This window comes from Scheffersomyces coipomensis (assembly GCF_036884675.1).
Source record: "Scheffersomyces coipomensis strain NRRL Y-17651 chromosome Unknown DFJ63scaffold_4, whole genome shotgun sequence".
Classification (NCBI taxonomy): domain Eukaryota; kingdom Fungi; phylum Ascomycota; class Pichiomycetes; order Serinales; family Debaryomycetaceae; genus Scheffersomyces; species Scheffersomyces coipomensis.
The window spans coordinates 989,762-1,015,354 of record NW_027042895.1 but is presented as its reverse complement, the minus strand read 5'-3'; the positions used below and the strand labels follow the sequence as shown (position 1 = coordinate 1,015,354).

Genomic DNA, 25,593 nt, shown 5'->3' with positions numbered 1-25,593 from the left:
TCCCCGTAGTTTAAATTCTAGCATGTGATAATTTGAGAGTAAGGAACCCCAGACCATTTCTTTTTAAGCTTAACTCTCACACGATCCAACAAAATTAAACAGAGTTACTCAATTAGGCATTATTACTGAATTAAGCATTTGTAATAGCTTTCCCGATTTTATTCCATTTGATTCCATTTTCCATTTTCAGTTTTACAACAAATTTCTTCTGACCGTCAGTTTGAAATTAATTAATTCTTCTTCCTTCTTCTTCTTTCTGGTTCATCAATCAATTGATTCATTTCATCAATCAATCAATCAATCAGGGTGAGTATCCATATCATTCAACCAACCAATCAAACAGTAACTGAACCGTTGTCTTATCAGATTACACAAAAAAATAGAATTGGAAAAAGCTATCAGTTATTATTGCTACAATACTAGATCGATAGATACCTTCACTATAAACGCGTTGACATTACTTACATCTAATCTATCAACTGAATGAATCATCAATAGTAATCGACTTATTCTTTCCTTCATCTATACATCCATCCATCCATCCATCCATCCACTCATATATTCAACTCTATTGATTGATCAACTTGTCTAACCGCCTTTTGATCTCAATCTTTTTCACTACTGTATATTTTTTTACACTCACACGATCTCAAACTGTGGTTAATCTAAGACAGACCATATAAAAAAATAAAGCGTGATCAAAAAAATATAAGCCATTGCGTGTGTATAAGGTGCTGCCAAATTTATTCTGCTAATTAAATTTCATTAAATTAAAATATGTCATCATTATCATCTGCTACTTCTTCTTCTTTTTCTAGAAATTCAACTTCAACAACAACTACAACTACAACATCTACATCAAAATCTAAGATGAGTTCATTAAAGAGTACCCTTCAACAGGATACTCTTCCTCATCATACCGGTCCCAAAGGAATAACTTTTAATGGTTCAACCTTTATTGTTCCTGAGACTGAAGATATGCTTAAAACTCTTTTCGATCCTACCATTAGAAAATCTCATCTAGAACTAATTGTTTTAACTTGTTTATTTTCAAACCTCCTTGTATTTTACTTTGTTAATGATAATAACTTAAGAATCAATATCTTTGTCGGTTTTTATATCTCTTGGAGATTATCTTATAATTTTGGGATTGGTTATCTTTTATATAATCAATCTAATTATAATAGATTAGTTGAATGGGCTCAAAATTTAAATTTATTTGATTCTTCATCAAAATCTTTCCTTTCAAAATTTATTATTTCAGAATTAAAATCTCAAAGAGGTGATGATTATGTTATTTCAAATTATCCTATTGAATTTAATACTTGGTTAATCTTTAGAAGAGTTGTTGATTTAATTTTAATGCTGGATTTTACTACTTTTATCTTGGTAGTATATACTTGTGCTATTAATGATAATTATCAATTTATTCATAATCAAAATCCTTGGTTAATTTATTCTCGTTTAATTTTTGGTTCTGGATTAATTTTATTTAATTTATGGGTTAAAGTTGATGCTCATAATGTTATTAAAGATTATGCTTGGTATTGGGGAGATTTCTTCTTTCGTCAAATTAATAATGAAGAATTAATCTTTGATGGAGTATTTGAAATGGTACCTCATCCAATGTATTCAGTGGGTTATATTGGTTATTATGGTTTTGCTTTAATTGCAAAATCTTATACTGTATTAATCATTGCTATCTTTGGTCATTTCTTACAAATGGTATTTTTACATTATATTGAAAATCCTCATATTGATAAAATTTATGGTCCATCAAAATCAGAAATTAATTTAATTAAATTATTAAAATTAAAAGATTTAAAAAATTTTGATTATTTAAAACCTTTAGTTGGATTATATAATTTTAATTGGCTTAGAGGTTCCGATTTTGTTAATTTAATTTTAATTTTAACTTATGGTATTATAATTCCAATCTTTACAGCTAATAATTCCTTATTTGAATTAACTATAAATTCATTCAAATTTGATATTTTATTCTTTTTAGCTATAAGTTTAAAATTATTAGAATCAATTTCAATTAATGGTTTATTAACTTTACAAAGTCATTCAAAATTATTCACAAAATGGTTTTTAGCAAATGATATTCCATTAGAAAAATCATTATCAAACTTTGCTATTATTTATAATTCATTAATTAATCTTACTTATGCTTCATTATTTGGAATTAATTTCCATTATTATTTACAAGGTAATGGTGGTAGTAATAATGATTTATTATTTAATAGTTGGTTTTATCTTCGTATATTCATTGGTATAATTCTTGTCTTAACTCAAGTTTGGATAAATTCATCAATTATTGATCTGATTGGTTATTTCGGTTGGTTTTATGGTGATTTCTTTATTCCAAAATCTCAAGGTCGTCTGTTACATTTAACTAAAGCAGGTGTTTATCGTTATTTAAATAATCCAGAACAAATCTTTGGAGTTTGTGGAGTTATGGGAGTTTTCATTATGATTCCTTCTGTTGAAAATTTAATTTGTTGTGGATTATGGGTTGCCAATAATTTTATTAGAATTAATTTTATTGAAAGATCTCATATGATCAAAATTTATGGCGAACATGAAGTTTTACAAGATTCTGGAGTTACTAAGACTTTTAAAAATCTTTTAATCCCGGAATCAATTCAAAGAAGATTTAGTAATGATCAAAATGATCAAAAATCAGCTCATAGAAGAAGAAAAAGTAGTGCTAGCATGAGTATTACTGATTCTTTAGATAATTTTATTAGAGAATTAAGAACATCAAAAACTAAATTATCTGAACAAAAATTAATTGAATTATCCCAAAATTTATCATTTGAAAATTCAAATTATAAATTAGATATTCTTAATTTAAATGTTGATGATAATAAACAAAAGAAATATTTACCAAAATATATTAATGTGGGTGAATCAATTGAAATTAAATGGCAAGTTCCAAAAGCAAATTATTCATCAAAAGATTGGATTGGATTATATAGAATTGTTCAAACTTCATACTCAAGAAATAAAACTTTACTTTCATCATCAGGTCGTTGGATTTGGTGTTCTGAAAATAATGGATCTTATAAATTTAAAGGAGAAAAATTATTTTGGGAAGAAGGTATTTATGAATTTAGATATCATTTAAATGGTAAACATGATGTGGCATATATTTCTGAACCATTTGAAATTAGAATTCCAAAATTATCTATTCCAAATGATTTCAACCAATTAGATCAATTTTCTCATAATTTAAAATCAACCATCTTTGATAAAGTGGTTCAAATTGATAATATTGACGAATCAATTTCAAAAGCAGCTAATAAAACCGATAGTATATTAGAAGTATATCATCAATTAAGTTATTTAATTTCCAAATCAACTGATGTTACCATTAAATCTAAGGTTTTCTTAGATGATGATGAAATTGAAGGTTTAACCATTAGAAAATTAAGTAACAAACTTTTTGATATTAAGAGTGTATTAGAAGAATTATCATCATCTTCTACTCATCATACTACTAATTAATCAAAATGTGTATATATTCCTAACAACATAAAAATGACAAATTATAGAGTTTAACAAAAAGTACATAAAAACAAAAATTAAATACCATGAAATTTATGATATCATATTATACATTTGTAACATGCTCTATATATATACATATTAAAAGTAGAACTATTCTAAACTATTAGCTAAATAAGTATTAATATTTGCTCGTATCTTCTTTGACATTTCATTACAACCATCAAGAATATTATTCATTTCAGTATCACCTACATTAATGGCACCTTGACGTTCAATCCATATCCCTACCAACTCATCATTTCTTAAATTCATGAAACTGGCAACACCAATAACACTACCTTCTTCTTGTTCTTCTTCTTCATTGCCTTGGGATCTTGGATCGAATATAACTTTTCCATCACTTGTAGTCTTAACTATACCACTTGTAACTATATCTTTCAATTCAACACTGGCATCCACCAATGCTACTGATGAACAATTGACAATCCAATTTGTTAATCTTAACAATTGTTCGTTAGGAGCACTATTATCATCATCTTCATCATTGTTATTAACACCTTCTTCGGTAGATATAATAGTTATAAAGATATCAAACGTTGATTTAGGATATTTTTCAAGAATGATAGATGGTAACAATGCCGTTTCAACATATGCCGATATCCTTTGTTCTATCGTAGTTAACCCAGTTCTACCATTGGCATTAGTATTACTATTTCCATTATTAAATTGATTAGTAGTATTATAGATTTGTTCACCTGGTTGAGTAATATAAGGAAGAAACTTACATTCAACAGAGAATGAAGCACGATCGACAAATGATCCTCGAATAGGTCTAGGTCCAAACACCAGCACTTCTATAATACTATTTCCTACTTCCAAATATGCTGATCCATTGGCATTTTCAATTATACCTGTTTTCAAGAAGAAATTTTGAATTTGATTAGCAGACACTTCATCATTATCAATGGTGGTATCTGGTTTGATGTCGTTGGGATTAGACGATATACCTATGTTCGGTATGATGGTATTCAATGGTCCTAGTAATCTTCTTCTATCCATCGTCGTTGGTTAGATTGTTGTATGTTTATACTTAGTGATGACTTAACTGTTGTAATGGCTGCTGAAATAATTTTTTTTTGTTTAGATACAATTAATTTTTTCTTTTGTGGTTTTCGCAAAATAAATATTAAATTATACAAATAAATACTTACTACTAAATAAAGACATAATTCATTAAAAAAAATACTTAAACAGGGTGGATGATATAATATAATCATTGGTATAGCTTAATTCTTGAAATCGCTATATACTGAGCTGTAAGGGTCTAAAAAGTCCAAATTGTTTGGATCACCAAGGCTTGAGAAATCGAACGAATCTAAATTTAAATGGGATAATTGTGCAGTTGGATCACCTAAATTAGGTATTGGTTGTGGTTGTGGTTGTGGTTGCTGTGGATGATTAGGCGTGAACTGGGCACGGACTGAGGCTGGATTTGATCCATCAGATACAGGAGTTAATCCAGTTGGAATACCAGTTATGGATGTTGTCCTTGATGCATTCTTTTCTAACATATATGGAGGAAGGATTCGGCCAAATATTTGAGCATCTAATTTATCAAATGGACCTGGCATATAATTATTACCAAACTCATCTTGTCTTTGAGTATCAATGTTTTCATTTTGATTTGGCTCTCCTATCACTGGTAATGATTGACTTTCAGATGATGTATGACCTAAAAGTTCAGCCGCTTGTTCTGGAGTTTCTGTTTTAACCACACTTTTCATAGGGTCTTTTATTAATTTGGCATTGTCACTTTCATTTTTATCACTATTATTTACTACTGAACTAGCTTGGAATGTAGCTAAGGTAGTATCAGTGAACAATTGTCCTAAAGAATCTCTCTTATCAGAACCTGTCTTTTGTTGAGCATATGCATTATAGCCTTGATCGCCTTCCTTTGCACCATTGGCATCATTATTTTCAAAGTTATTCATTTTATCAAAATTATTAAATGTAGCTTCTACTCCAGAAACACCAGAAATAGTACTAGGTATGGATTGTTGATTTAATCTTGTACTTCTAAATCTTGAAGTAGTAGCAGTTCTTCTATTCAATTGTTCAAATAAAGTATTCAAGATATTATATATTCTTGAAGAAGCATTGGAACTAGTTTTTAAATGATCTAAAAGTTTTCTACCCACTTCAATATCCTTTTTAATCATATCTATATTTAAATCATCATCAAATAATACACCCGCATAATTTGCTCCACTTGAAAAGGTTTGACTATTACTATTATTATTATTATTGTTATAATTTGCAAAATGATAATAATAAATCAAACAAGCAATGGAAAAGAAGATAGTGTACATTGAAAACCAATAAGTTCCCACTAATAAATTCTTTGCAATCATTTTATCAGCTAATTTAACCACTAAACGTGCCACTTTTATACAATTTCTTCCTCTAATTAATGATCTTGGATCAGTTGATTGAGTATTACTATTTGGTCTACCACCATCACTTATAAAATGAATAAATGGTCTATAAAGCATGATTTGACAATTCAAAAATGCTAAATGTAAGTAATAATTGGCTAATAAGAATTTTTCAGGAATATTATTGTTTAAATTGAAATCATTAGGATCAGTTGGTTTTAATTCAGGAGGAAGATTATCTAACCAATTCTTTAATTCAAATTCTAATTCAGTTACTTTAGTATGAATACTATCAGGAGTTAAAGGTGCTGAATTGGTAGGAAGTTTAACTTTAATAGGATATAATTTTTTAACAATGTGAGATAAAATTAACATTAATTTAGTATGTTGATTAGCACAAGCTGAAGAACTTACACGACCTTCTTGTTTATCATAAAGATAATCCTTTCTCGTAATATTTTCATCATCCAATTCTTCAGGTAATTCTTGATCAAATTCATCTTCATTAAGAGATCTTGGTAATCCTAATAAAGAATTAATATAAATATCCATTTTATAAATGGTATAAAATAATCTTTTTCTAGTATCGATTTCAATGGGATCTAATTTTCGTCTTGAATTTTGGAAAATCAGTAAATTACGATGTAATCCTTCTTTTAAAGCACTTCTTAACGCAATACCGATATAAGAATAACAAGTTGATAAACGAGCTGAACATTGTAAATACATAATCATCATCACAATAGTTTGAATTGAATTTATATCCCCCACATTACTTATATCAATTAATTTTCTGGCTTCTAAGAAATATTTAAATCCTTCATCTTCTAAACTTTCATTATGATTTGGAGAACTATCATTTGTCTTTGAGAATAATGAACCACAAGCTAAAATAGAATATAAAAAGGGTAAGAATTTTTGTTGTCTATCACCATAATTATATGGATCAAGAGAATATAATAAATCAACTTCTTCTAATAACAGGGGACGATGATAAAATCTAAACAATACACATGCTTTATTCCAAGTGATATAGATTAATTGTAATGCAATATCCTTACTAGGTAAATATAATTTAATTTCTTTGCCAATTGAACCATCATCATTTGACAGTACTGAAGATTGTCTATCATGACGATTATTATTGGATGATGATGCTATAGGAGACGGTATAGAGTTTGGTTCAAGATATAATTCCGATAATTCATTTAAATTGATATTTGAATTCTTGGATTCAATGAATTGATAAGCTTTTTGAAATTTTTCTAAATCAAAATTAAAATTTTGATCAAATATATTTAATTTTAATTTTGGTAATAAAATATTTAAGATATTTTGACTTACTACCAAATTATTATTTGGAAATCCTTCATCATTTATATGAGAATGAGAAGCAGCAGCTGCTGCAGCAGCTGCTGCTAAAACAGTTGCTGATGGTTGAGAAGGTATTGGTATACCACTGTTTTTTTTATTTCTAATATTGGGTTGATCATAAGTACATTTATAAGAATAAACCGTACAATGAATACAAGGTTGTTTCCCATCACATTTAACTTTCTTTTGACGACAATTATCACAAGCTCTAGTTACTCTTCGCCTTTTATTTTCTGCTGAGTTTGAACCTGGGAAGGGAGATATTTGCATCAGATTTGAACTACTATCATTATTAGTCATAGCAGTTGATCCAAATGAAGAAGGAGTTCGATGAAGACTATGGATATTGGTTGAAAATAATGATGTGTCAACTATGGTTGGTGGTAATGAAGATGGACTTGAACTTCCGTCATCAATGGGCATTTCGTCTAGGATTTCTCTTTTAGGAACCATGATGATAGTGAATATGATAGTTTAGTGGGTTTTAATCAATGGCTGATCTTCTAACTGACCATATATGAAGATACTATTACTTTAGAAATAACAGTATTGAAAGATTGGCGGAGTACACACAAAAGTTGTATTACAAATTGGGTTTTTTTTGAATTGAAGTAATTAAACAAATGTAAATTGGATTATATTGAATTGAGTGACGAAGTACTTGGACCACACTGTAAGGATGACTGAAGACAGTTAGTGGATAGAAATATCAAATGATGTTTGACGAAACAATATTGGTTGACCGCCCCCCTTTAGCTTTAAGTTAAAGTTGTCTAATTCTAATTTCCTTTTTTACTCCAGTTAAAGTTTTAATGCTTTTTTTTTTTTTTCTGGTCGTAAATGGAAACAGTCAATTTATGACAGGCTCCTTGAGACATGACAATGGGAAGAAGATGGAAGATACAACTACAAGGTAGTTTGATTATTATATCGTATTTACATATATTACAAGTATTTAATGCTACTTTATCTAACCAAGTTTAATTAATTTTAATTGGTTTTTCCAATAAATGACCCATTCTTTCAATCTTTGTACTTAAATAACCTTCAATTTCTTTTGATTTTATCCCTCCATTATTTGATTTCCAAGCTAATGGAATCATTGGAACTCTTTCTTTAACTTTAACTAATCTATTCTTACCTTCAACCGCTATGATTTTATCAGGATTATTGGTTAATAATTTAATATCTTCTAATCCTAAATCATATAAGATTGCCGTAGCTAATGAAAAATCACGAGCATCAGCAGGATGTCTTAATAATAAATTAGCTTGAACAGTATCAGCTCCTAAATCTTGTAAATTATATGCTTTTAATTTTTCTCCTAATCCAATTCCTCTACCTTCTTGTCTTAAATATACCATACATCCATGACCTTGTAATCCCATTAATCTACCTGCTTCATCAAATTGTTCTCCACAATCACATCGAGCAGACCATGCCGTTTCTCCAGTATAACATTCACTATGAATACGAACAAGTATAGGATCTCCATTATATGTAGTATTTGATTCTCTTATTAAATCCCCTTCTTCATTAAATTTTAATTCAAGATTTAATTTTTCATCTTTATCAGCTAATAATCTACCAGGATGTAATTTACCAATATAGGCTCCTCTAGTCATACGATCTTGTTGAGTATCATTAGGTCTCACTTTATATAATGTTTTTGATCTTACATCTTCTCCAAATACAATAGCTAAATGTTCTTTATTATCTATATTATTTTGATAAAGATGTAAAAAGATTTCGGGACCTTGAGTAGTAGGGATTCTAGCTCGTGCTAAACAATTGACAATAGGTAAATTATCAGGTAATGGTAATTGATTTCTCAATTCTTGTGATATTTGGGGAGGTGATAAATCAGTGGTATTTAAAATTGATGGGGTATTTGACGGAGATATAATGGGCATATTATTGAAATCAGGTAATCTTGTAGTAGTAGTTGGTAATGGACATTGAATGGGTTGAGTTGATGATGATGGTGTTGATGAATTAGAGATATCGTTATTATTATTAGTCATTATGAAAAGATTCGTTTATGGTTATATGATGGATGATTCGTCGATTGAAGTGAATTGAAGTTAATGGCAATGACGGGAATATCCGATATGACCAATATTGTATGAAGTGAAAATTAAACTAAGTAAGTATGAGGCTGAACAGTATATATATATATATATCTATGTACTAGTTATAGATCAAAGATATGTCTGATTAATATATAATCAAATAAAGAGATGATTGAAATAATTTAATTTAATTTAATTTCACTTTACCATATATTAGTAAAAATTATACTCCATACAAATAAATTACTAATTAATTTTTTTTTTGGAGGATAGCGGTTTTAGGCACCAGAATTTCTTTTTTTTTAGGGTGGACGTCCCCTGTGAAAATAGTTTTTTAAACTATAAGGAAATAGAATGTTGTGGAATGGGATGGTATGATCCATTATGAGTAAGAAGATGTCTAAATAGTTAGTTAATCAGCTTAAAGTTATCTTTTATCTTATATTATACTATTTGTTTTGCAAAAGTTCTCATAGTTTAATATATTACAAAAGTACTCTAATATAGCTCTTTATTCTCTGTCTTTCTCTCTAATCAATGGTCTTAATCCATTCAATTAAATCTTGTTCACTAAACGTCTTTAAATCAGGACTATACTTATCCACTGGAGTTTGCATGTTTATTAATATTATAGTTGGAACCTTACTACCCACCACATACTTCATCAACAAATCACGACCACCTTGTTCATCAACTAATATATTAATTAAATAGAATTGTTTATCATTATTATTTTTATGGGGAAATTTATCTTTATTACTTAAAATATCAAATAATGATTGTGTTACTTTATTACATTCGGGAGTAGCATAGGTGAAATTAAGTAAGATTGGTTGATTGATTAAGATTAAATTGGATAATTCTGATTCATTATTAACATAATTTTCAATAATTCGATTATTGGTTGTAAATTCCAGTGGCTTTGGTGGATAAATTAATTTTTGAGTTTGAAACCATTTAAAATTGAAAAAGAAACTTCTTTTAAATATCAATTGATTAGCTCTTGGAGTTATGAATGGTTTGATCATGTTTAATGATTGATCTTTACTATGTTTGTAAGTAGATTGATTGTTATTGTTGGAAAAAACGGTTAAACAAAAAACTAAACTGAAACTAACAGCAATCAAAGCAATTCTCACCTTTACAAAAATTCACTTAAACCTTAAACCATATCAACTACACTAATTTTAATAATCATAACTTTTATTTATTTTAATATCCTTTTAATATGCTATTTACAAATATCTATTGAGTAATTATATACAATGCCATAAGCTTTCTTTTTTTCTTAATTCTATACTTTTGTTTATTTATCATTATCCCATCCATCTTTCCATCTTTGTTTCCATAAATTACAATCAAATTTAGGTTTACCTAACTTAACATTGACTTCATTATGAGCTTCACATAACCATTTCCCAAATTTATCTTGACTATTAACTTGAGGATCATTCTTTTCGATATATTTAACAAAATCAGCCTTACAAAACCAACATGGATAAAAATTACCAAATAAGGTAACAAATTGTTTTAAATCTTGTTGTTCTTTTGATGTTGGATTTTCAGGATATGTGGCGGCAATAGAATGTAATAATGTCCATGATGATTTACCTAATACTTCAACATCAGGGGGATAATCCTTGCTATATCCACCAGCAATGGTATTACAAGGTGAGGATGGTTCTGCTTCGACTTTCTTAGCTGGGACTGGAACAGCAACAGCTGCAGCCGCAGGGGTTAATCCAGCAGTGACGAATTGGAAATCTTGTAAGGTATTACAAGTACGACATCTATAACATCATAAAGGTTAGAATTCAATTACATTAAATATTTTGATTATTAATGGAAAATACTTACGGTTTACCATCTTTATCATAAACAATCTTTCTCCCACTTAAACCAACCAGTGGTTTAGATTCATTCTTTTCGACCACTTCCTTATCAGTCTTAACCGAAGTAGTTGTGGTTGACATCTTCTGTGGTCTGATATAATAGACTTAAACTTAATCAATAATTGACGCAATGGCGATATTCATTTAAAATAGTCTTCTTTTCACTTAATAGGCTTATATGCACACCCATGAATTTTAGACTGACTGCAAAAAGTTTATTAAGTATGGTTTCTACTTGAATTTGATAAGAATGGGATTATTTAGTTTGTAGATTGGAATTATAATGGAAGAGACATGGTATCAATTTTGGAGATAAAGAAATAGGAAACAAATTGAATGAGTTATTCCAAAATAATCATTTTTTTACATAATTTATATAAAATTTGACCCAAAATTCATAATTAATATTACATTTTACGTTTATTTTTTATAACCTTTTTTTTGATTTAACGAATTTATCTATGTAATTGTATATATGTTTATAAATAAGATCCTTACTAATTAGTAATCTCTCCTGATTGATCTTCAACCTTTTGTTCTTCCTTCAATTGAGCCACGAATATATTACGTTGTCTAATTACTTCATCACATAATTCTCCAATTTCAGAACTAACAATGGCAGATCGACTATCATAGAATTCACTTAAATCATATTTCAAGCCATATTCTTGTTCATATTCCCATGCTTGTTGAATCATTTCATACTTATCGATATCTTTAACATATCTTGCTTCAATGGTTCTAATTTCTTCATAATCCAACCATAATTCCACAATTTCTTGGGCATATTCTGGATTATAAGGTTTAATAATCGATGATAAATAATTAATTGATTCTAATTCACGTCTATGCTTTTCTGCTTTAGTAACTCCTCCAAATGGTGTAATATCCCCCACTAAGGATTCGGCAATATCATGAACAATAGCGATTTTAACACATTTATCAAGATTAATATTACTATTGGGAACCAACATGGCAATAATTGACATTCTATACATATGATCACCGATACTTTCAACTTTCCGAGGAGGAATGCCTCTATCGACCCAACCTGTTCTCTTTTGAGTTTTTAATAATCGAACAATTTGAATGAATGCTAAGATATAATTGATTCTAGCATTAGGATCAGTTGGAACTAATAATTTCTTAATATGATTCGGTACCGCATCTTCCGCATTCCAATTCTTCTTGGCTAATATTCTAGATGGTGATGAAGATCTTGATCTTGATTTGGATTTGGTGGTGATTGGTATAGCTGCAGCAGTCGACATATTATTTGATCTGATACTTGTATTAATGTAAATTGATTTCTTCAACAATGATGGTTCAACCAAACTTCTTCTACTTCTCCCGATACTTCTAGTGATTGCTGATATCATGAATGTGTTTCCATAGAGTGAAGAAACAAATATACTGTAATACGTATTCAACAAAAGTGATAAATTTAACTATTTGATCCCATCACTTTTTCTGCGATGAATCCATTTTTGTTATAAATGTAAACATAATGGGACATAGATCCACACCGCAGTACTTAACATCATTTTTGTACTATAATTACTAGATACAACTATATTCTACAGTTATTAAGATGAAAACGTTATAATGATTATTATATTTTTTTGGGTTATTCTACTATACACGGAATACTCCTCAAGTTATTTAGTATATATGAAAGATAAAGTTGGAGATATCAAATGATAGTAAGAAATTAGGTTTTTTACATTGGGAATAATATTAAAGAAATAATAAGGAAAAACTTCTAAAACGATTAAACTTAAGCAATTAATTCAACAACACCACCAACAGCTAAGATTTTTTCTTCAGCTAATTTAGAAACAAATCTAGCTTTGACAATGATTGGGACTTCTGGTAATCTACCTTTACCTAAAACTTTACCGTAACCGAAAGCTAAAGTATCAATGACTGGAGCAGCAGTAGCAGAAGCAGATTTTAAATAGTCATCTCTCTTTGATTCTTCAACTAAAGTCCATAATTTGTCCAAGTTAATTTCTGGTCTCCAGAAATGGTTTTGTTGTTTATGGAAGTATCTCATACCAACTTTACCGAAATAACCTGGATGGTATTTATCTAAATTGGTTCTGTGATGATGTTGACCACCAGCCTTACCTCTACCACCGGGATGCTTTCTGTGTTTACCAACTCTACCTTTACCGGCTATAATAAAAAGTTATGTTAGTATTTTATGTTTTTGTATAGTAGTTAGATGCATGGGATATAATTCATGTTTTTTTTAATATTGAATGAAAATATATGTCTGGGATAGATTTGATGGAATGAATAAGATTTTGAGAATGTTACGATGAATGGACATTGATGGTGATGTTTTAATATAGGTTATACCTTGAATGATGATACTGTTATATGGATCTGAAATGACTTGTGGTTGATGGTGAAATATTTTATCTCAAATTTGATGCATCTGTTAATCATTGAATAAACTACAAAATGAACATGTAAATGATTGGAAACCACTACTAATGAATGATTGATGATAGTCGATTACTTTAAATGAGTTACTTTATTATTTTCTGTTAAACTTATTGATTAATTCTTGATACTCTTACTTCATTAATGATTGAATATAATTTTTCATTATCAACTGTTAAAACATGATGATACTCCATGACAACTGGTCTCTCTCTCTCTCTCTCGTTCTTCTAATTATTACATACCTGAGACGTTACCTCTGTGTTTTCTGGTTTTAGTTAATCTGGTAGGCATTGTTAATGTTATAGACTATAATAAACCTTGACAAGATAAAAAGAAGAAAGAAAGGATTTCTATTAATGGCTTTCCTTAATTTGAATAAATTTTTTTCTCTCTCTACTATGAAAAGAAGATACTCTCATTGTGTTCCCATACAAAAAATAGTATTAGAAGTATGTGCAGGACAGCTCCCATAGTTAATTTAATTCTGAGAGAGAAAATTAAGGCCATGAGGGTTTCAACCCTCAGCGGTGGGTATTGCACGTGAGTAAGTTTATGAGGAATTAAGTCCTCATAAATTATATAGTATAGATGATCTACAGATTGATTATAACATATATGATGATATATTATGACTAGCAACTCATCTATTTAATTATCAGTATTCTCAGTCGACCACACTTCTTCATATGAATGAAGACCTTTAGTCTCAGGTATATAATACTTCACAAATAAATAACTTAGGAAACACATAAATGTAAATATAAAGTAAACTCCTCCTCCAATCCAAGAATTCTTTAAGATTGGAAATGCAAACCCTACTATAAATGTAGCTAACCAATTCATAGTTGTACCCCAACTTTGAGCCAGTCCCTTAGCTTTGGCTTGAGTAACTTCTCCAACAATTAAAAATGGTATAGGTCCTAATCCGACTGCAAAAAATGTAATATAAGTAAAAGTACCTATAATGGAAATTAATGAATTGGAATAAGTTATTCCAATTCCCATTAATGTTGACAGAACACCTAAAAACAGAACTGAGATTAATAATAATGGTTTTCTACCTAATTTATCCACAATAGTTGCTGATACAAATGTTACTACCACATTAACTACTGAGATTAAACAATTAATAGCAATTGCATGATTAGGGAAAATTGATATTAAAACTGATACTCCATAAAATATAATTGAATTTATCCCATCAAATTGTTGAAATATTAAAATCCCAGTAGCCACAATTTTAGAATTATTATATTCTGATGAAGTTAAATATTCTCTTAACGTTACTGCTCTTGATTTAGGTGTGCCACCATTACTTGATGATTCCCCATCTTCAGATACTGATTCATTTAATAATCCATCAGATCCATCCGTAGCATCATGTTTCCAACTATTAACTTCATTAGTAGAATCACTATAACTACCACCTCTTAATCTATGAAGAACCGTAAATGCTTTAGTGGAATGACCATTATGTAATAACCATACCGGAGATTCTTCCACATATAAAATCACAAATAAAAAATTAACTACGGAAATAATTGATCCCATAAATAATAATAATCTCCATGAATTATCGGTACTCCATTTTAAGGATAATAATTGAGTGAATAAAATCCCAATATTTATACTAAATTGATTCATTGATCCTAATAAACCTTTTGAATTAGCGGGTGAGATCTCATTAATCAATAATGATGTAATTACAATAGCAGCTCCAGCTCCTAATCCACATACAAATCTCCCAAATAAAAGGGCAAAATAATCATTACTTAATCCATTGATAGTAGATCCAAAGAAGAAAAACACACAATGAAGTAAACTTGCTTTCTTTCTTCCAATTGAATCAGCAACAGCTCCAATATAAAGGGATCCAATCAACCCCCCAATACTGAAAATAGATGTCACCAATCCAACTTGTTCTGGAGCCAATGGAATACATTTGACAAACCCATGTTGACCAAACCATGATTGTTTAAATGGAATACCTCCTGGAACAGATCTACGACATGATATGATTAATTCAGGTGAATTCAATTCAGCCATATGATATCCAAATTGTAAGGATCCAAGACAAATAAAGGCCACTGTGGCAATCAAATGAGGTGTGAGTCCTGATGAACTTCTAGCAGTAACTGATGATGCCATTGCTAGTGAATATCCTTATCGATTGATTAGATTCCAATTGATAGAGTTTACGTGTTAAAAGGTTATCAAAAAGGGTTATACTTATCGCGCAATAAAAAAGGGAGTTGTTCTGTTCTCCCCCCACATACACAAATTCTAAAATGGTTGACACAAAATTAAAATTAGATCTTTCTTCGTATATTTATTACTATTACAATAAACCTTATTCTATATTATGGGTAAGAAATTACCTATGATCATCATTGGAATACCAAACACATCTCTCTTTAATGTCCACATACATCCAGTTCTGATTTTAACGTCTTGTTTAGGAGTTAATAACGTACATTCTGTCATTGTAGCCCCTAAGAAATCTCCAAATGCAATTCTCAGAAATAATTGAAAATATTCAACTACTGATTTATCATCAAGTAATTCAACAATAAATTTCCGTTGTTTTCCAACTAATTCTTCTTTTGACCACCCGGTTAAGATACAGAATTCGTTCCCTACATAGGCGATTTCTCCAGTACGTCTCCATACAATGGTAGGAGTTCCACTTACTCGAATGAAATTATCATACGTTAATAAAGTACGTTGGAAACATTGTTCCATGAATATTAAATCGCCTTCTTTTAACGAATTCGTACATGCAATGAATGATGGTCTATAAGCAGCCATGGATTCGGCCATCTTAACCAACATCGCTTTTGGAAATCTCTTTCTTAAATATGCAATTAATGAATGATACCCCGGAGTATAAGAAAATGGTTTCTTCACTTTAGCATATATTTCTTCTGGTTCTTTAAAGAAACTTTCATATTCTTCTTTGGAAAAATGAGTATCTTCAGGAACTATACCAATCGTAAACGATAATGACAGTTTTGAATTTCTTTCAAAATATACGGCGGGGTCACTTACCTTCATAGCATCTATAGCAGTGATTACATCAGGATAGGTCAGAGTATAATCAGCTTCAGTAGGGCCTAAAAAGTATTGATTTATAGATTCATCACATTTAGGATATCGAGGATTATCATATAATTTGGATGCATTAACTGAAACTCTTGTACCTTTATCATTTGGAGATGGTGTTTGAGATGGTCCTGAAATATAAGGAGAATGATGCTGATGAGAAGGTTTGGGCATATCGTTCGGGGAGCCCATGTTTATCGCAGGTCTATGTGTGTTGTTGATTGAATTGTTTAAAGCATGTGGTGATAAGACTGGTGATAATGTTATGGAATTGGGAGTTCCTTCATTAGATGTAGAATGATTGGCATGCATGAAATTATCTTGAAGTATACTTGATAATGTTGAATACTCTAAATCAGCTGCACTTGAAAGGAAATTTGTTCTTCGAGGTTTCTGAGGAATATTTGTATTATACCCATTTGAATGAATACCCAAGGGGTTTTGTTGTTGTTGTTGTCCTTGGGATTGAGAAAGTGTATTATAATTCTGTTGTTGTTGTTGTTGTTGCTGCTGCTGCTGTTGTGGAAATAATGGGTCTGTAACTGATTGATTTATTTGATAATTTGATTGAGACAAAGCTTGAGATATTACTTCTTGATCATAATTATTTAATGAATACATATAATCCTGGCCTGCCATGGAAAAAGTTGTTGGAACAGTAGCACTATGTTGGAAAGTTGTAGCTTGGAATTTCGTATTATTAACATCATTTGTTCCTATAATACTTGAATTATCTATAGTACTGGTATGTTTTAATTGATTTGGCATTAAAGCGGTATTAGGAACATCAGACAAGTATTTCTTCCTCTTTCTTGGTGCATCTTCACATGATTTCTCAAGACCTCGTTGGATACATCGTTTACATGGTCGACTTGTATCACAAGTCATATGGGCCTTATGACAATGATTACATGCTCTTGAAGTCTTCTTTCTCTTCTATAATTGTTGTTAGTATGTCACTTCGTATAGACTTGACTTCAATTTGATTTACATACAGGTTTGGTATCTGACAAATCGCCTATGTTTATATTCATACCATTAGGCTCTTTATCACTCATTTTCTCATTGAAACTATAATGTTACCAATTACAATTATATAGTCATTGACTGTTTCACTTTGAATCACTCCGATACCGAAAGCGGATTGATTATTCCATTAAACCTTTTTGTATGTACACAATAATTAATTATGAGTAGAGTGGAGTGTATGGCACAAAAAAAGAGATCAGATCATGTGATCCAATTTTTACCTTTACCATCAAAAGTTTTAACCAATTTTTTTTCATATAGAGATTATGAACTATCCTAGTCATAGAATTAGAGATTATCGATTAAATAATACCAATTATGACTGATTTCCTTTCTAATTTTGAAAAATTATCCTTAAAGGATATTTCCAGCATTGATGAATCCAAATTCACTCCTTTAAATGATGAACAAAAGGCATTATCTTCACAATTTCAAACCTTATCATCAAGATTTGATGAATCAGAATCATTAGTTTCGTTAAATGAAAACTTAAAATCAAAAACTTTTATTACAGGTACTTCTCCAAGTAAAGTGGATTTCTTAGTTTTTGAAAAGGCTTTCCCATTATCTTTCAAATGGACTTCGATTGAAGATTTATCTAAATATAGACATATCATTAGATGGATTGATTTAATTCAAAATAAATATGTTGATATTCCAGAAGCTGATAAATTGAAAGTTGATTATGAAGCTCAAGTTGCCAGAGAAATTAAAGAAAAGAAAAAGCCAGCTGCTGCTGCTGCTGCCGCTGCTGCTCCAGTTGTAGCTAAAAAAGATGCAACTTCATCTCCAGCTCCAGAAGGAGAAAGAAAAGAATTAACAGAAGAACAAAAGAAAGCTAAAGCTGATGCTCAAAAAGCCAAAAAAGAAGCCAAAGCTAAAGCAAAAGCTGCCTTAAACACTAAAGCTGAAGCTGAAGTAGGTCCTCCAACTCCATCCATGATAGATTTCAAAGTTGGTTTTATTCAAAAATGTGAAAAACATCCAAATGCTGATTCTTTATACGTTTCAACCATTGATATGGGTGAAGAAGAACCAAGAACTGTTTGTTCTGGTTTAGTCAATTACTTCTCTCTTGAATCAATGCAAAAGAGATGGGTTGTTACTGTTGCCAATTTAAAACCAGTCACCATGAGAGGTATTAAATCATCCGCTATGGTCTTCTGTGCTTCTAAAGATAATGTTGTTGAATTCGTTAATCCACCAGCTGGTTCTAAACCTGGTGATAAGATTTTCTTTGAAACCTATGATGGAGTTCCAGAAAAACAATTAAACCCAAAGAAGAAAGTTTGGGAAGCTATTCAACCAGGATTTTCTACAAGTGAAAACTTTGAAGTTACTTATACTGCTGAAGGTAAAGCTCCAGTTAGATTAGTAAATGCCAAAGGTGAACTTTGTAAGAATACTACTTTAGTCGGTGCTGAAGTTAAGTAAGTAAATAAATAAATAAATCAAATCTATGTATAGAGTAATAATAACAGAATCGATTACATTTTTCTTCTGCGTTATAGGCCATTTTTTTTGGTTGGTATGCATTAAATATCTGCTCACAAACAAAATCTTGAAAACGATGCAAATTTTAGATTTCTACGAGTAATCTTAATTACCATTTTAAGTACCACTAGAGATTGACAATGTTAGTGAAGAATAAAGTTAAGCTCAAGGATAAGAATGTGGCCGTGACGTTCGTACCTCAAGATTCGGAAGATCTTTGGTATTTATACAATTTACTTCGAGTTGGAGATACGGTTCAAGTATTAAGTCATAGAAATGTGAAGAAGGGGAACCAATCCCAAATACAAAAGGGGAAGAGTAAAATGGAAAAAGTGCTTGTTAAATTGAAGTTATTAACGGAAGATATCGATTATGTGGCTTCTGATAATAATATGAGAATCAGTGGGAAATCAATTGAACCCAATGAATATGTTCCATTAAATAGTTATCATACTGCTGATGTGGAATTAAATAAAGATTTAACTATACTAAAGGAAGGATGGGATGAATATGATATGTCAATCATTGATGATTTATGTTCAGTTGAAAAGAAAGCAGATATAGGAGCAGTGGTATTACAAGAAGGAGTGGCTCATATTTGTTTTATAACTGAAACTATGACAGTTCTTAAAGCCAAAGTTGAGAAATCTATACCCCGTAAGAATCCTCAATATGGAACAAGAGATCTTGATAAAGCTATGAATTCATTTTTAACTATGGTGGAAGAAACTATGATGAGACATTTTGATTTTGATAATTTGAAAGTTATACTATTGGCATCACCTGGATTTTTAGCTAAATCTTTATATGATAAAGTATTAATGGATAGTCAATCGGGTCAAAATTCAAATGATAATAAACAATTTAATAGTATTCTCCAGAATAAAGCTAAATTTGTGATAGCCCATTCATCAACTGGTTATTTACAAGGTTTAGAAGAAGCTCTTCAAGATCCCCAAACTAAAAAGAGACTTAGTGATACTAAATTTTCTGAAGAATCAGAAGCTCTTTCCCAATTTCAAAAGGCCCTTAATGATGATGATGATAGAGCATGGTATGGTTTAAATGAAGTTACAAAAGCTATCCATATGGATGCAGTGAAATACTTGATGGTGACAGATCAATTGTTTGCTAATGATGATGTTGAAACTAGAAGAATGTATATCAGCCTTACAGAACAAGTCAAACAACAAGGAAGTAAAGTTTATATATTCTCCAGTTTACATGAATCAGGAGTACAATTGAATCAATTAACTGGGATTGCTGCTCTCTTAAAGTATCCAGTACCAGATTTGGACGATTCTGAAGATGACGAAGATGATGAAGAATAAAAAGACTTTTAAGTGTACATAATGAACTAGTTTTTGATAGATCTTAATTAATTTATTAAATATTTTACAAAATATATACTATATACAATGTCCCTTAGGACAACTATTTACAAGAGTCTTTGTTCTCTATTAACTTGAGGATTCCGTATACCTAGTTTTTCTAAATACCAAACATGACCACCTCTAGTAAATATAAGTAAATCTTGAGTTAAGCCTAAACTTAAACCAACAGCAGCCCCCTTTTTCATATATTTTTGAATTTGAATTTTACTCAATTTACTATATAAACCAAATAATCCCGCATATATAGTACCTGCTGCCAAACTACTGGTGAAATCAATGATATCATTACGAATATATCTATCAATTAAGAATTCTAATCCAAAGAATCCTCCCACTGATACAGTATATTTCAATCCTTGTTTAAATCCATTCTGAGCTCCATTGAGGATCATGACATAGTTCTTCTTCTTATGATAAAAGTACCAACCACCAACCGTAGTAGGTAATCTATGACCATTTTCAGTAAGATATTGTAAACTTGAAACCTTTATACCATCAAAGAATCCGGCAAATCCTCCAATGATTCCACCCGTTATACTGAAAGCTTCAAGTCTTTCATAAGGGAAAAGATGAAACCTCTGATCAACCCTAATATCCTCTTGCGTTATATCAACAACATCTACCTTTGACATTTATCTTCTTGATCTGTATGCTGCTTGATACTTATTTAACGTTTCAATTTAACCATTTGTGAAAAATAGGCACTATCAGGGAAAAAATCAAAAAATTCCGGCATATAACCATCTCTTACAATTTTGGTGGTACTCTAGAATATAAACCCAATTACATTATTCCATAAATATAACAAAGAAAGAAAAGAATATGAACATAATTAACAACCTATATATGTAATCTATTGATCTAAGATTGATTTGACAAATTCAACGTAATCAACATTACCATCAGAAGTAACATTGACACCCTTTAAGAGTTCATCAACTTCAGAATCAGATAATTTTTCTCCAATTGAAGTTAATATGTATCTTAATTCACCAACACCGATATAACCAGTTTGTTCTTTGTCGAATACTTGGAATCCTTTTATATAATCTTCTGGTAAACCTAAAGGTTTGAACCCATCTGGTCTGTTAATAATCTTTTGATAAGTTTCGAAATCAAAATCACTGGAAGAAATAGTACTTTGTAATTCAGAGATTTCAGCCAAAGTAGGATTTTGACCCACAGCCCTTAATAAATCACCTAAATGCTCAACTGGGATCTTACCAGTACCTTTCTTATCGAATAAGGCAAAAGCGTCTTTATAGGTTTTGGTGTTTTGAGACTAAAGTCAGAAGGTTAGTAATTGTCATAAAATCTTGGAACAAAAAAAGGCCAAGTCAGCCCAACAAGTGCGATACATACCATTATCGTTATTGTAGTTGTATATCTATATGTATATAGTAATGAAACAGTATAAAGACGTTGTGTTGAATCAATAGTTATGATCTGTTCGATTTCACAGTTTTTGTTTTGATTTTTTTCTGATTTTGTAAACAAACGAAATTGAACGGGGCACGACCATCGTTAAACATTTAAATCGTTTAATGATCAAAACCATAACTATCTCAAGTTACTAATGGAATTGAGTTTGAAGATTCAGAATATGATCGTGAAATTGAGTTTTGAATGAATATATTTTGCAATTTAATTTCTTCAAGATACTTGGTTTACCATTATAAAGTTCATACCATTGTGGGTTCGATTTTTATACTTTTAACGACCCTCTAAGGTAATCGAATAAATTGGTTCCAATTTCAAATACTAATTCATTATGTCCTTTTACATGAACCAGTTGTTGTAGAATCATTCATTACTGATAACGACACGGTTTTAAATTCTTATAAGTTAAACTCCATTAAGAAATAAGCTGATGCTATTCAAGTTGATACTCAAATTTTTGATAATCAACCTAATGTGCCTGATTCACATGAAACATGGATTAAATTCATTAAATTCCATGAATATTTAGAAAAGACTTTCCCAACCATTTACGAAAATTTAGCATTAACTAATGTCAACACTTATGATTTAGTGTACTTTTGGAAAGGATCTAATGAAAGTTTGGAACCTTTAATGTTAACTGCTCATAGATGTGGTCCCTGTCCAAAATGATATTCTTGATAAATGGACTTATCCACCATTTGAAGGTCATTCTGATATTAAATTCATTTATGGTGGAGGTGCTTCAGGTTATAAAAATGTTTTAACTTGAATTTTAGAAACTGTTGAACTTTTTGCCACATTAAAAACAACGGATTGGAATAATCATTTTGCTTTCAACTGTCTTCTTAGGATATATGAATCAAATGATATCATTTTAACTGCTCCTTCATCATTTGTCATTTTCCACTTTCAAAAAGAAAATAAATAATCATAAAAAGACAAACAGTCGGAATTTTTGTTGTTACATTGTGTTGCTATATGCACTCTCTGCCTTTATCTGTTATGCAAGAGAAAAATGATGAATGCGAAATCGTTGGAGTTGCAAATTTATGTTATGTTCAAAAATGGAAGTGCCGCTTAGATTTATTCTTTTTAAATTTATTAAACCTTAATCATCATCAGTCTAAAGCATTCATCTTTCAATTATTACATCATGTCAGATTTAAAGAGACAGAAGGTAAATGTACAACGTGAATTCAAATTTAAAATCGACCCTTACCTCATTGAAGAAAGCGTGCGCTTAATTAAGCAACATCTGCAAGATGTTAACTATAATTATTTACAAGAAGTTAGAAGAATTCCTCTATTTGAAGAGTTAAAAATACAAAGAGAAGTCGAATTTGATGATGTGTCTAGCTCAGTCGATGCTATATATGAGCAACTTAGAAAAGAAATAGCCACCAGGTTATTCTACTTTCATAAATTTGTCGGTAATCAACTGACTTTTGGAGAAACAAGAAGATATGAATCTTTATTGATTACAAGTGGAACAACTGTCATGGCGACAATCTATGAATTTATAAGTAAGAAGTTATATCAAATGATGGATGAAGTAGAAACAACAGAGAATCTTTCATTTTGTCAAAAAATTTTCACCCTTTCAACTATATTTTGTTCTCCGTTCCCTCCAATTAACCAAGAACAAGATAGTTCATCCCCAAAATCTCAACAAGAATATTCTAAAATTTTTCCAACTATTTTGAATCAAGGATCTATTCTGTCCAAGAGTGTTAGTTCATCATTCAACAAATCTCGTGCATTTTTTAACAACTACCGTCAAATTGATGTTGATCACTTACCAAAGGATTATGATGCTCTATTAAATTCTACCAGTATTACAATGGAGATTATGGATATGCCCTTTATGATGACAGTTGTGGATACTTCTGAAATTGATTCAGAACTGGATGTTGTAAGGATATTTTATCAAGCAGTTCTAGAACCCGTTAAGAGGCTCTTGGGACTTGAATTTGGTGGTGGTATTAAATCTGCACATGAAAAACTTCAGGAAAGAATATCGAAACCAGATTTTTATATGGAGTATAAAATCAATGGTCAAAACAATTTTAGAATCCCAGTAGAATTTAAACATTCAGGTATAATGGGAATGTATAAAAAGAATGGGTCACAGTTAATTGGTCTTTTAAACCAAATCTTATACCAGATGCTTACTTTAAGCACCCATATTGGGTTGATATGCGATAAATCCACAATGATCGTAGTCGAAACATCTCCAGAAGCAAAACCTTATATGTCCAGTGACCCTGTCGCAAACATACAAACGGCAAAAATCAATTGTAATGTAACGTGTTTTAATTACGACAGTCCAGGATTTAGTCCCTCGTTGCTTTTGTTTGGTTTATTCAAGGACTACTTCCAAAAAGCAAGCATAGATGATGTCGAGCTTGTCAAAAAAATCTTTGATTCTATGAAACTAAACGTTGAAGACAAAGAAGCAGCTGAAAAAGGAAAGTACAAATTTATCGCCAATGAATGGAAAAATGGATTCAACAAATATAGATTGAATGGTGATTACTATATTAGAGAAGACACAAGTGGAATGCCTGAATTTAAAATTCCGTCTGAATTTTTCGCAGGAATGTTCGATGGTAATATCAATTTCAAGGATACTATCAAACAATCTGATTTTGAAATCGTTGATACTATTCAAGGTGATTCCGAAGGTGATATTGAAGGTAATCAATATCACTCAAAAGTATACAGAATCAGGTCTTTAAATGGGAGACACACCCTAACTCCCATGGTTCTAAAAGTGTATGACCCTGTTGCATCTCCATATATAGCTGGTCATACTCAAGTGGAGGTTTTTTGGTCATGTTATCTATTTTCATTAGGAATGTATCTTAATGAAAATAGAGCCTATAACAAATTAAGAGATCAAGATGGTACTGGGTTGTCAACGGAAAGACCTACTAGTTCAGATAGCTCAGATCCAAAGGCTGGATACTTTACTCCATTCATTTACCTGAAAGGGTTTTTGGATTGGAGTATAAATAATAAAAGGGTATCAGGTTTTTTCCTTCTTATGGAGGAAATTCCAAACGATTACCCTTCCAGTGAAGAAGAATTTCAAAGGTTAGCAGAGATTGGTTTAAAAGAAATTCATGCTAGAGATGTAATCCACGGTGACATAAAGCCATCTAATTTCAAATTCAATGCAGCCAAACTGAAAGTGATCTTTTATGACTTCGGCTTTTCACATATTGAAAATGCTGCAGATTTTAATGTTGCTTCATCCAAGGCTAAAGATTTAGAGAACTTAAAAAAGGCTGTCACGAAAGCGTTTGCCTCTAGGCCTTTAGAAAGTATTGTATAGTTAATTAAATAAATTTGGGGTTTGATTATTAGTTACTTATAGTAATAC

At 30.4% G+C, this 25,593-nt stretch overlaps 15 protein-coding genes across 15 annotated transcripts; 4 read left to right on the top strand and 11 right to left on the bottom strand. All coding sequences in view use genetic code 12, as the record gives it.

The window, feature by feature from the left end:
• Nucleotides 1-870: 870 nt before the first annotated feature.
• On the top strand, nucleotides 871-3,513 carry CHO2 (phosphatidylethanolamine N-methyltransferase; the record flags this gene model as incomplete). Its single annotated transcript, XM_064905051.1, has 1 exon — nucleotides 871-3,513. The coding sequence occupies one exon, from the start codon at nucleotides 871-873 to the stop codon at nucleotides 3,511-3,513; it is 2,643 nt and encodes an 880-aa protein (XP_064761794.1).
• DFJ63DRAFT_155423 (exosome non-catalytic core subunit) lies at nucleotides 3,452-4,688 on the bottom strand. The gene has a single exon (XM_064903627.1). It carries the CDS (start codon nucleotides 4,573-4,575, stop codon nucleotides 3,667-3,669), a length of 909 nt encoding a protein of 302 aa, XP_064761793.1. The 5' UTR covers nucleotides 4,576-4,688; the 3' UTR covers nucleotides 3,452-3,666.
• A 114-nt stretch (nucleotides 4,689-4,802) lies between these two features.
• On the bottom strand, nucleotides 4,803-7,598 carry ASG1 (Asg1p; the record flags this gene model as incomplete). Its single annotated transcript, XM_064905011.1, has 2 exons — nucleotides 4,803-5,278; nucleotides 5,363-7,598. The coding sequence occupies 2 exons, from the start codon at nucleotides 7,596-7,598 to the stop codon at nucleotides 4,803-4,805; spliced, it is 2,712 nt and encodes a 903-aa protein (XP_064761792.1).
• A 710-nt stretch (nucleotides 7,599-8,308) lies between these two features.
• Nucleotides 8,309-9,241, bottom strand: RIB1 (GTP cyclohydrolase II; the record flags this gene model as incomplete). The annotated part of the gene is made up of 1 exon (XM_064905105.1): nucleotides 8,309-9,241. One exon carries the CDS (start codon nucleotides 9,239-9,241, stop codon nucleotides 8,309-8,311), a length of 933 nt encoding a protein of 310 aa, XP_064761791.1.
• A 689-nt stretch (nucleotides 9,242-9,930) lies between these two features.
• On the bottom strand, nucleotides 9,931-10,428 carry DFJ63DRAFT_313577 (uncharacterized protein; the record flags this gene model as incomplete). Its single annotated transcript, XM_064906196.1, has 1 exon — nucleotides 9,931-10,428. One exon carries the CDS (start codon nucleotides 10,426-10,428, stop codon nucleotides 9,931-9,933), a length of 498 nt encoding a protein of 165 aa, XP_064761790.1.
• Nucleotides 10,429-10,496: 68 nt separating this feature from the next.
• ERV1 (flavin-linked sulfhydryl oxidase) lies at nucleotides 10,497-11,581 on the bottom strand. Its single transcript, XM_064903621.1, has 2 exons — nucleotides 11,258-11,581; nucleotides 10,497-11,190 (listed from the first exon to the last, which is right to left on the bottom strand). The coding sequence occupies exons 1-2, from the start codon at nucleotides 11,371-11,373 to the stop codon at nucleotides 10,707-10,709; spliced, it is 600 nt and encodes a 199-aa protein (XP_064761789.1). The 5' UTR covers nucleotides 11,374-11,581; the 3' UTR covers nucleotides 10,497-10,706.
• Nucleotides 11,582-11,701: 120 nt separating this feature from the next.
• Nucleotides 11,702-12,884, bottom strand: DFJ63DRAFT_319257 (5'-deoxynucleotidase). The gene has a single exon (XM_064907038.1). It carries the CDS (start codon nucleotides 12,669-12,671, stop codon nucleotides 11,790-11,792), a length of 882 nt encoding a protein of 293 aa, XP_064761788.1. The 5' UTR covers nucleotides 12,672-12,884; the 3' UTR covers nucleotides 11,702-11,789.
• On the bottom strand, nucleotides 12,885-14,101 carry RPL28 (60S ribosomal protein uL15). Its single transcript, XM_064907037.1, has 2 exons — nucleotides 13,989-14,101; nucleotides 12,885-13,470 (listed from the first exon to the last, which is right to left on the bottom strand). The coding sequence occupies exons 1-2, from the start codon at nucleotides 14,035-14,037 to the stop codon at nucleotides 13,070-13,072; spliced, it is 450 nt and encodes a 149-aa protein (XP_064761787.1). The 5' UTR covers nucleotides 14,038-14,101; the 3' UTR covers nucleotides 12,885-13,069.
• A 293-nt stretch (nucleotides 14,102-14,394) lies between these two features.
• HGT18 (Hgt18p) lies at nucleotides 14,395-15,894 on the bottom strand (the record flags this gene model as incomplete). Its single annotated transcript, XM_064906195.1, has 1 exon — nucleotides 14,395-15,894. The coding sequence occupies one exon, from the start codon at nucleotides 15,892-15,894 to the stop codon at nucleotides 14,395-14,397; it is 1,500 nt and encodes a 499-aa protein (XP_064761786.1).
• A 103-nt stretch (nucleotides 15,895-15,997) lies between these two features.
• Nucleotides 15,998-18,050, bottom strand: ZCF11 (Zcf11p). Its single transcript, XM_064903622.1, has 2 exons — nucleotides 17,844-18,050; nucleotides 15,998-17,784 (listed from the first exon to the last, which is right to left on the bottom strand). The coding sequence occupies exons 1-2, from the start codon at nucleotides 17,904-17,906 to the stop codon at nucleotides 16,102-16,104; spliced, it is 1,746 nt and encodes a 581-aa protein (XP_064761785.1). The 5' UTR covers nucleotides 17,907-18,050; the 3' UTR covers nucleotides 15,998-16,101.
• Nucleotides 17,794-19,378, top strand: ARC1 (Arc1p). The gene has a single exon (XM_064903626.1). It carries the CDS (start codon nucleotides 18,196-18,198, stop codon nucleotides 19,309-19,311), a length of 1,116 nt encoding a protein of 371 aa, XP_064761784.1. The 5' UTR covers nucleotides 17,794-18,195; the 3' UTR covers nucleotides 19,312-19,378.
• A 1-nt stretch (nucleotide 19,379) lies between these two features.
• On the top strand, nucleotides 19,380-20,756 carry DFJ63DRAFT_154367 (ribosome dissociation factor). Its single transcript, XM_064903611.1, has one exon. It carries the CDS (start codon nucleotides 19,512-19,514, stop codon nucleotides 20,700-20,702), a length of 1,191 nt encoding a protein of 396 aa, XP_064761783.1. The 5' UTR covers nucleotides 19,380-19,511; the 3' UTR covers nucleotides 20,703-20,756.
• Nucleotides 20,757-20,809: 53 nt separating this feature from the next.
• DFJ63DRAFT_335756 (uncharacterized protein) lies at nucleotides 20,810-21,397 on the bottom strand (the record flags this gene model as incomplete). Its single annotated transcript, XM_064908262.1, has 1 exon — nucleotides 20,810-21,397. The coding sequence occupies one exon, from the start codon at nucleotides 21,395-21,397 to the stop codon at nucleotides 20,810-20,812; it is 588 nt and encodes a 195-aa protein (XP_064761782.1).
• A 221-nt stretch (nucleotides 21,398-21,618) lies between these two features.
• On the bottom strand, nucleotides 21,619-22,456 carry MLC1 (Mlc1p; the record flags this gene model as incomplete). The annotated part of the gene is made up of 2 exons (XM_064907474.1): nucleotides 21,619-22,047; nucleotides 22,454-22,456. 2 exons carry the CDS (start codon nucleotides 22,454-22,456, stop codon nucleotides 21,619-21,621), a joined length of 432 nt encoding a protein of 143 aa, XP_064761781.1.
• A 905-nt stretch (nucleotides 22,457-23,361) lies between these two features.
• DFJ63DRAFT_313568 (uncharacterized protein) lies at nucleotides 23,362-25,545 on the top strand (the record flags this gene model as incomplete). The annotated part of the gene is made up of 1 exon (XM_064906194.1): nucleotides 23,362-25,545. The coding sequence occupies one exon, from the start codon at nucleotides 23,362-23,364 to the stop codon at nucleotides 25,543-25,545; it is 2,184 nt and encodes a 727-aa protein (XP_064761780.1).
• Between the last annotated feature and the right edge of the window lie 48 nt (nucleotides 25,546-25,593).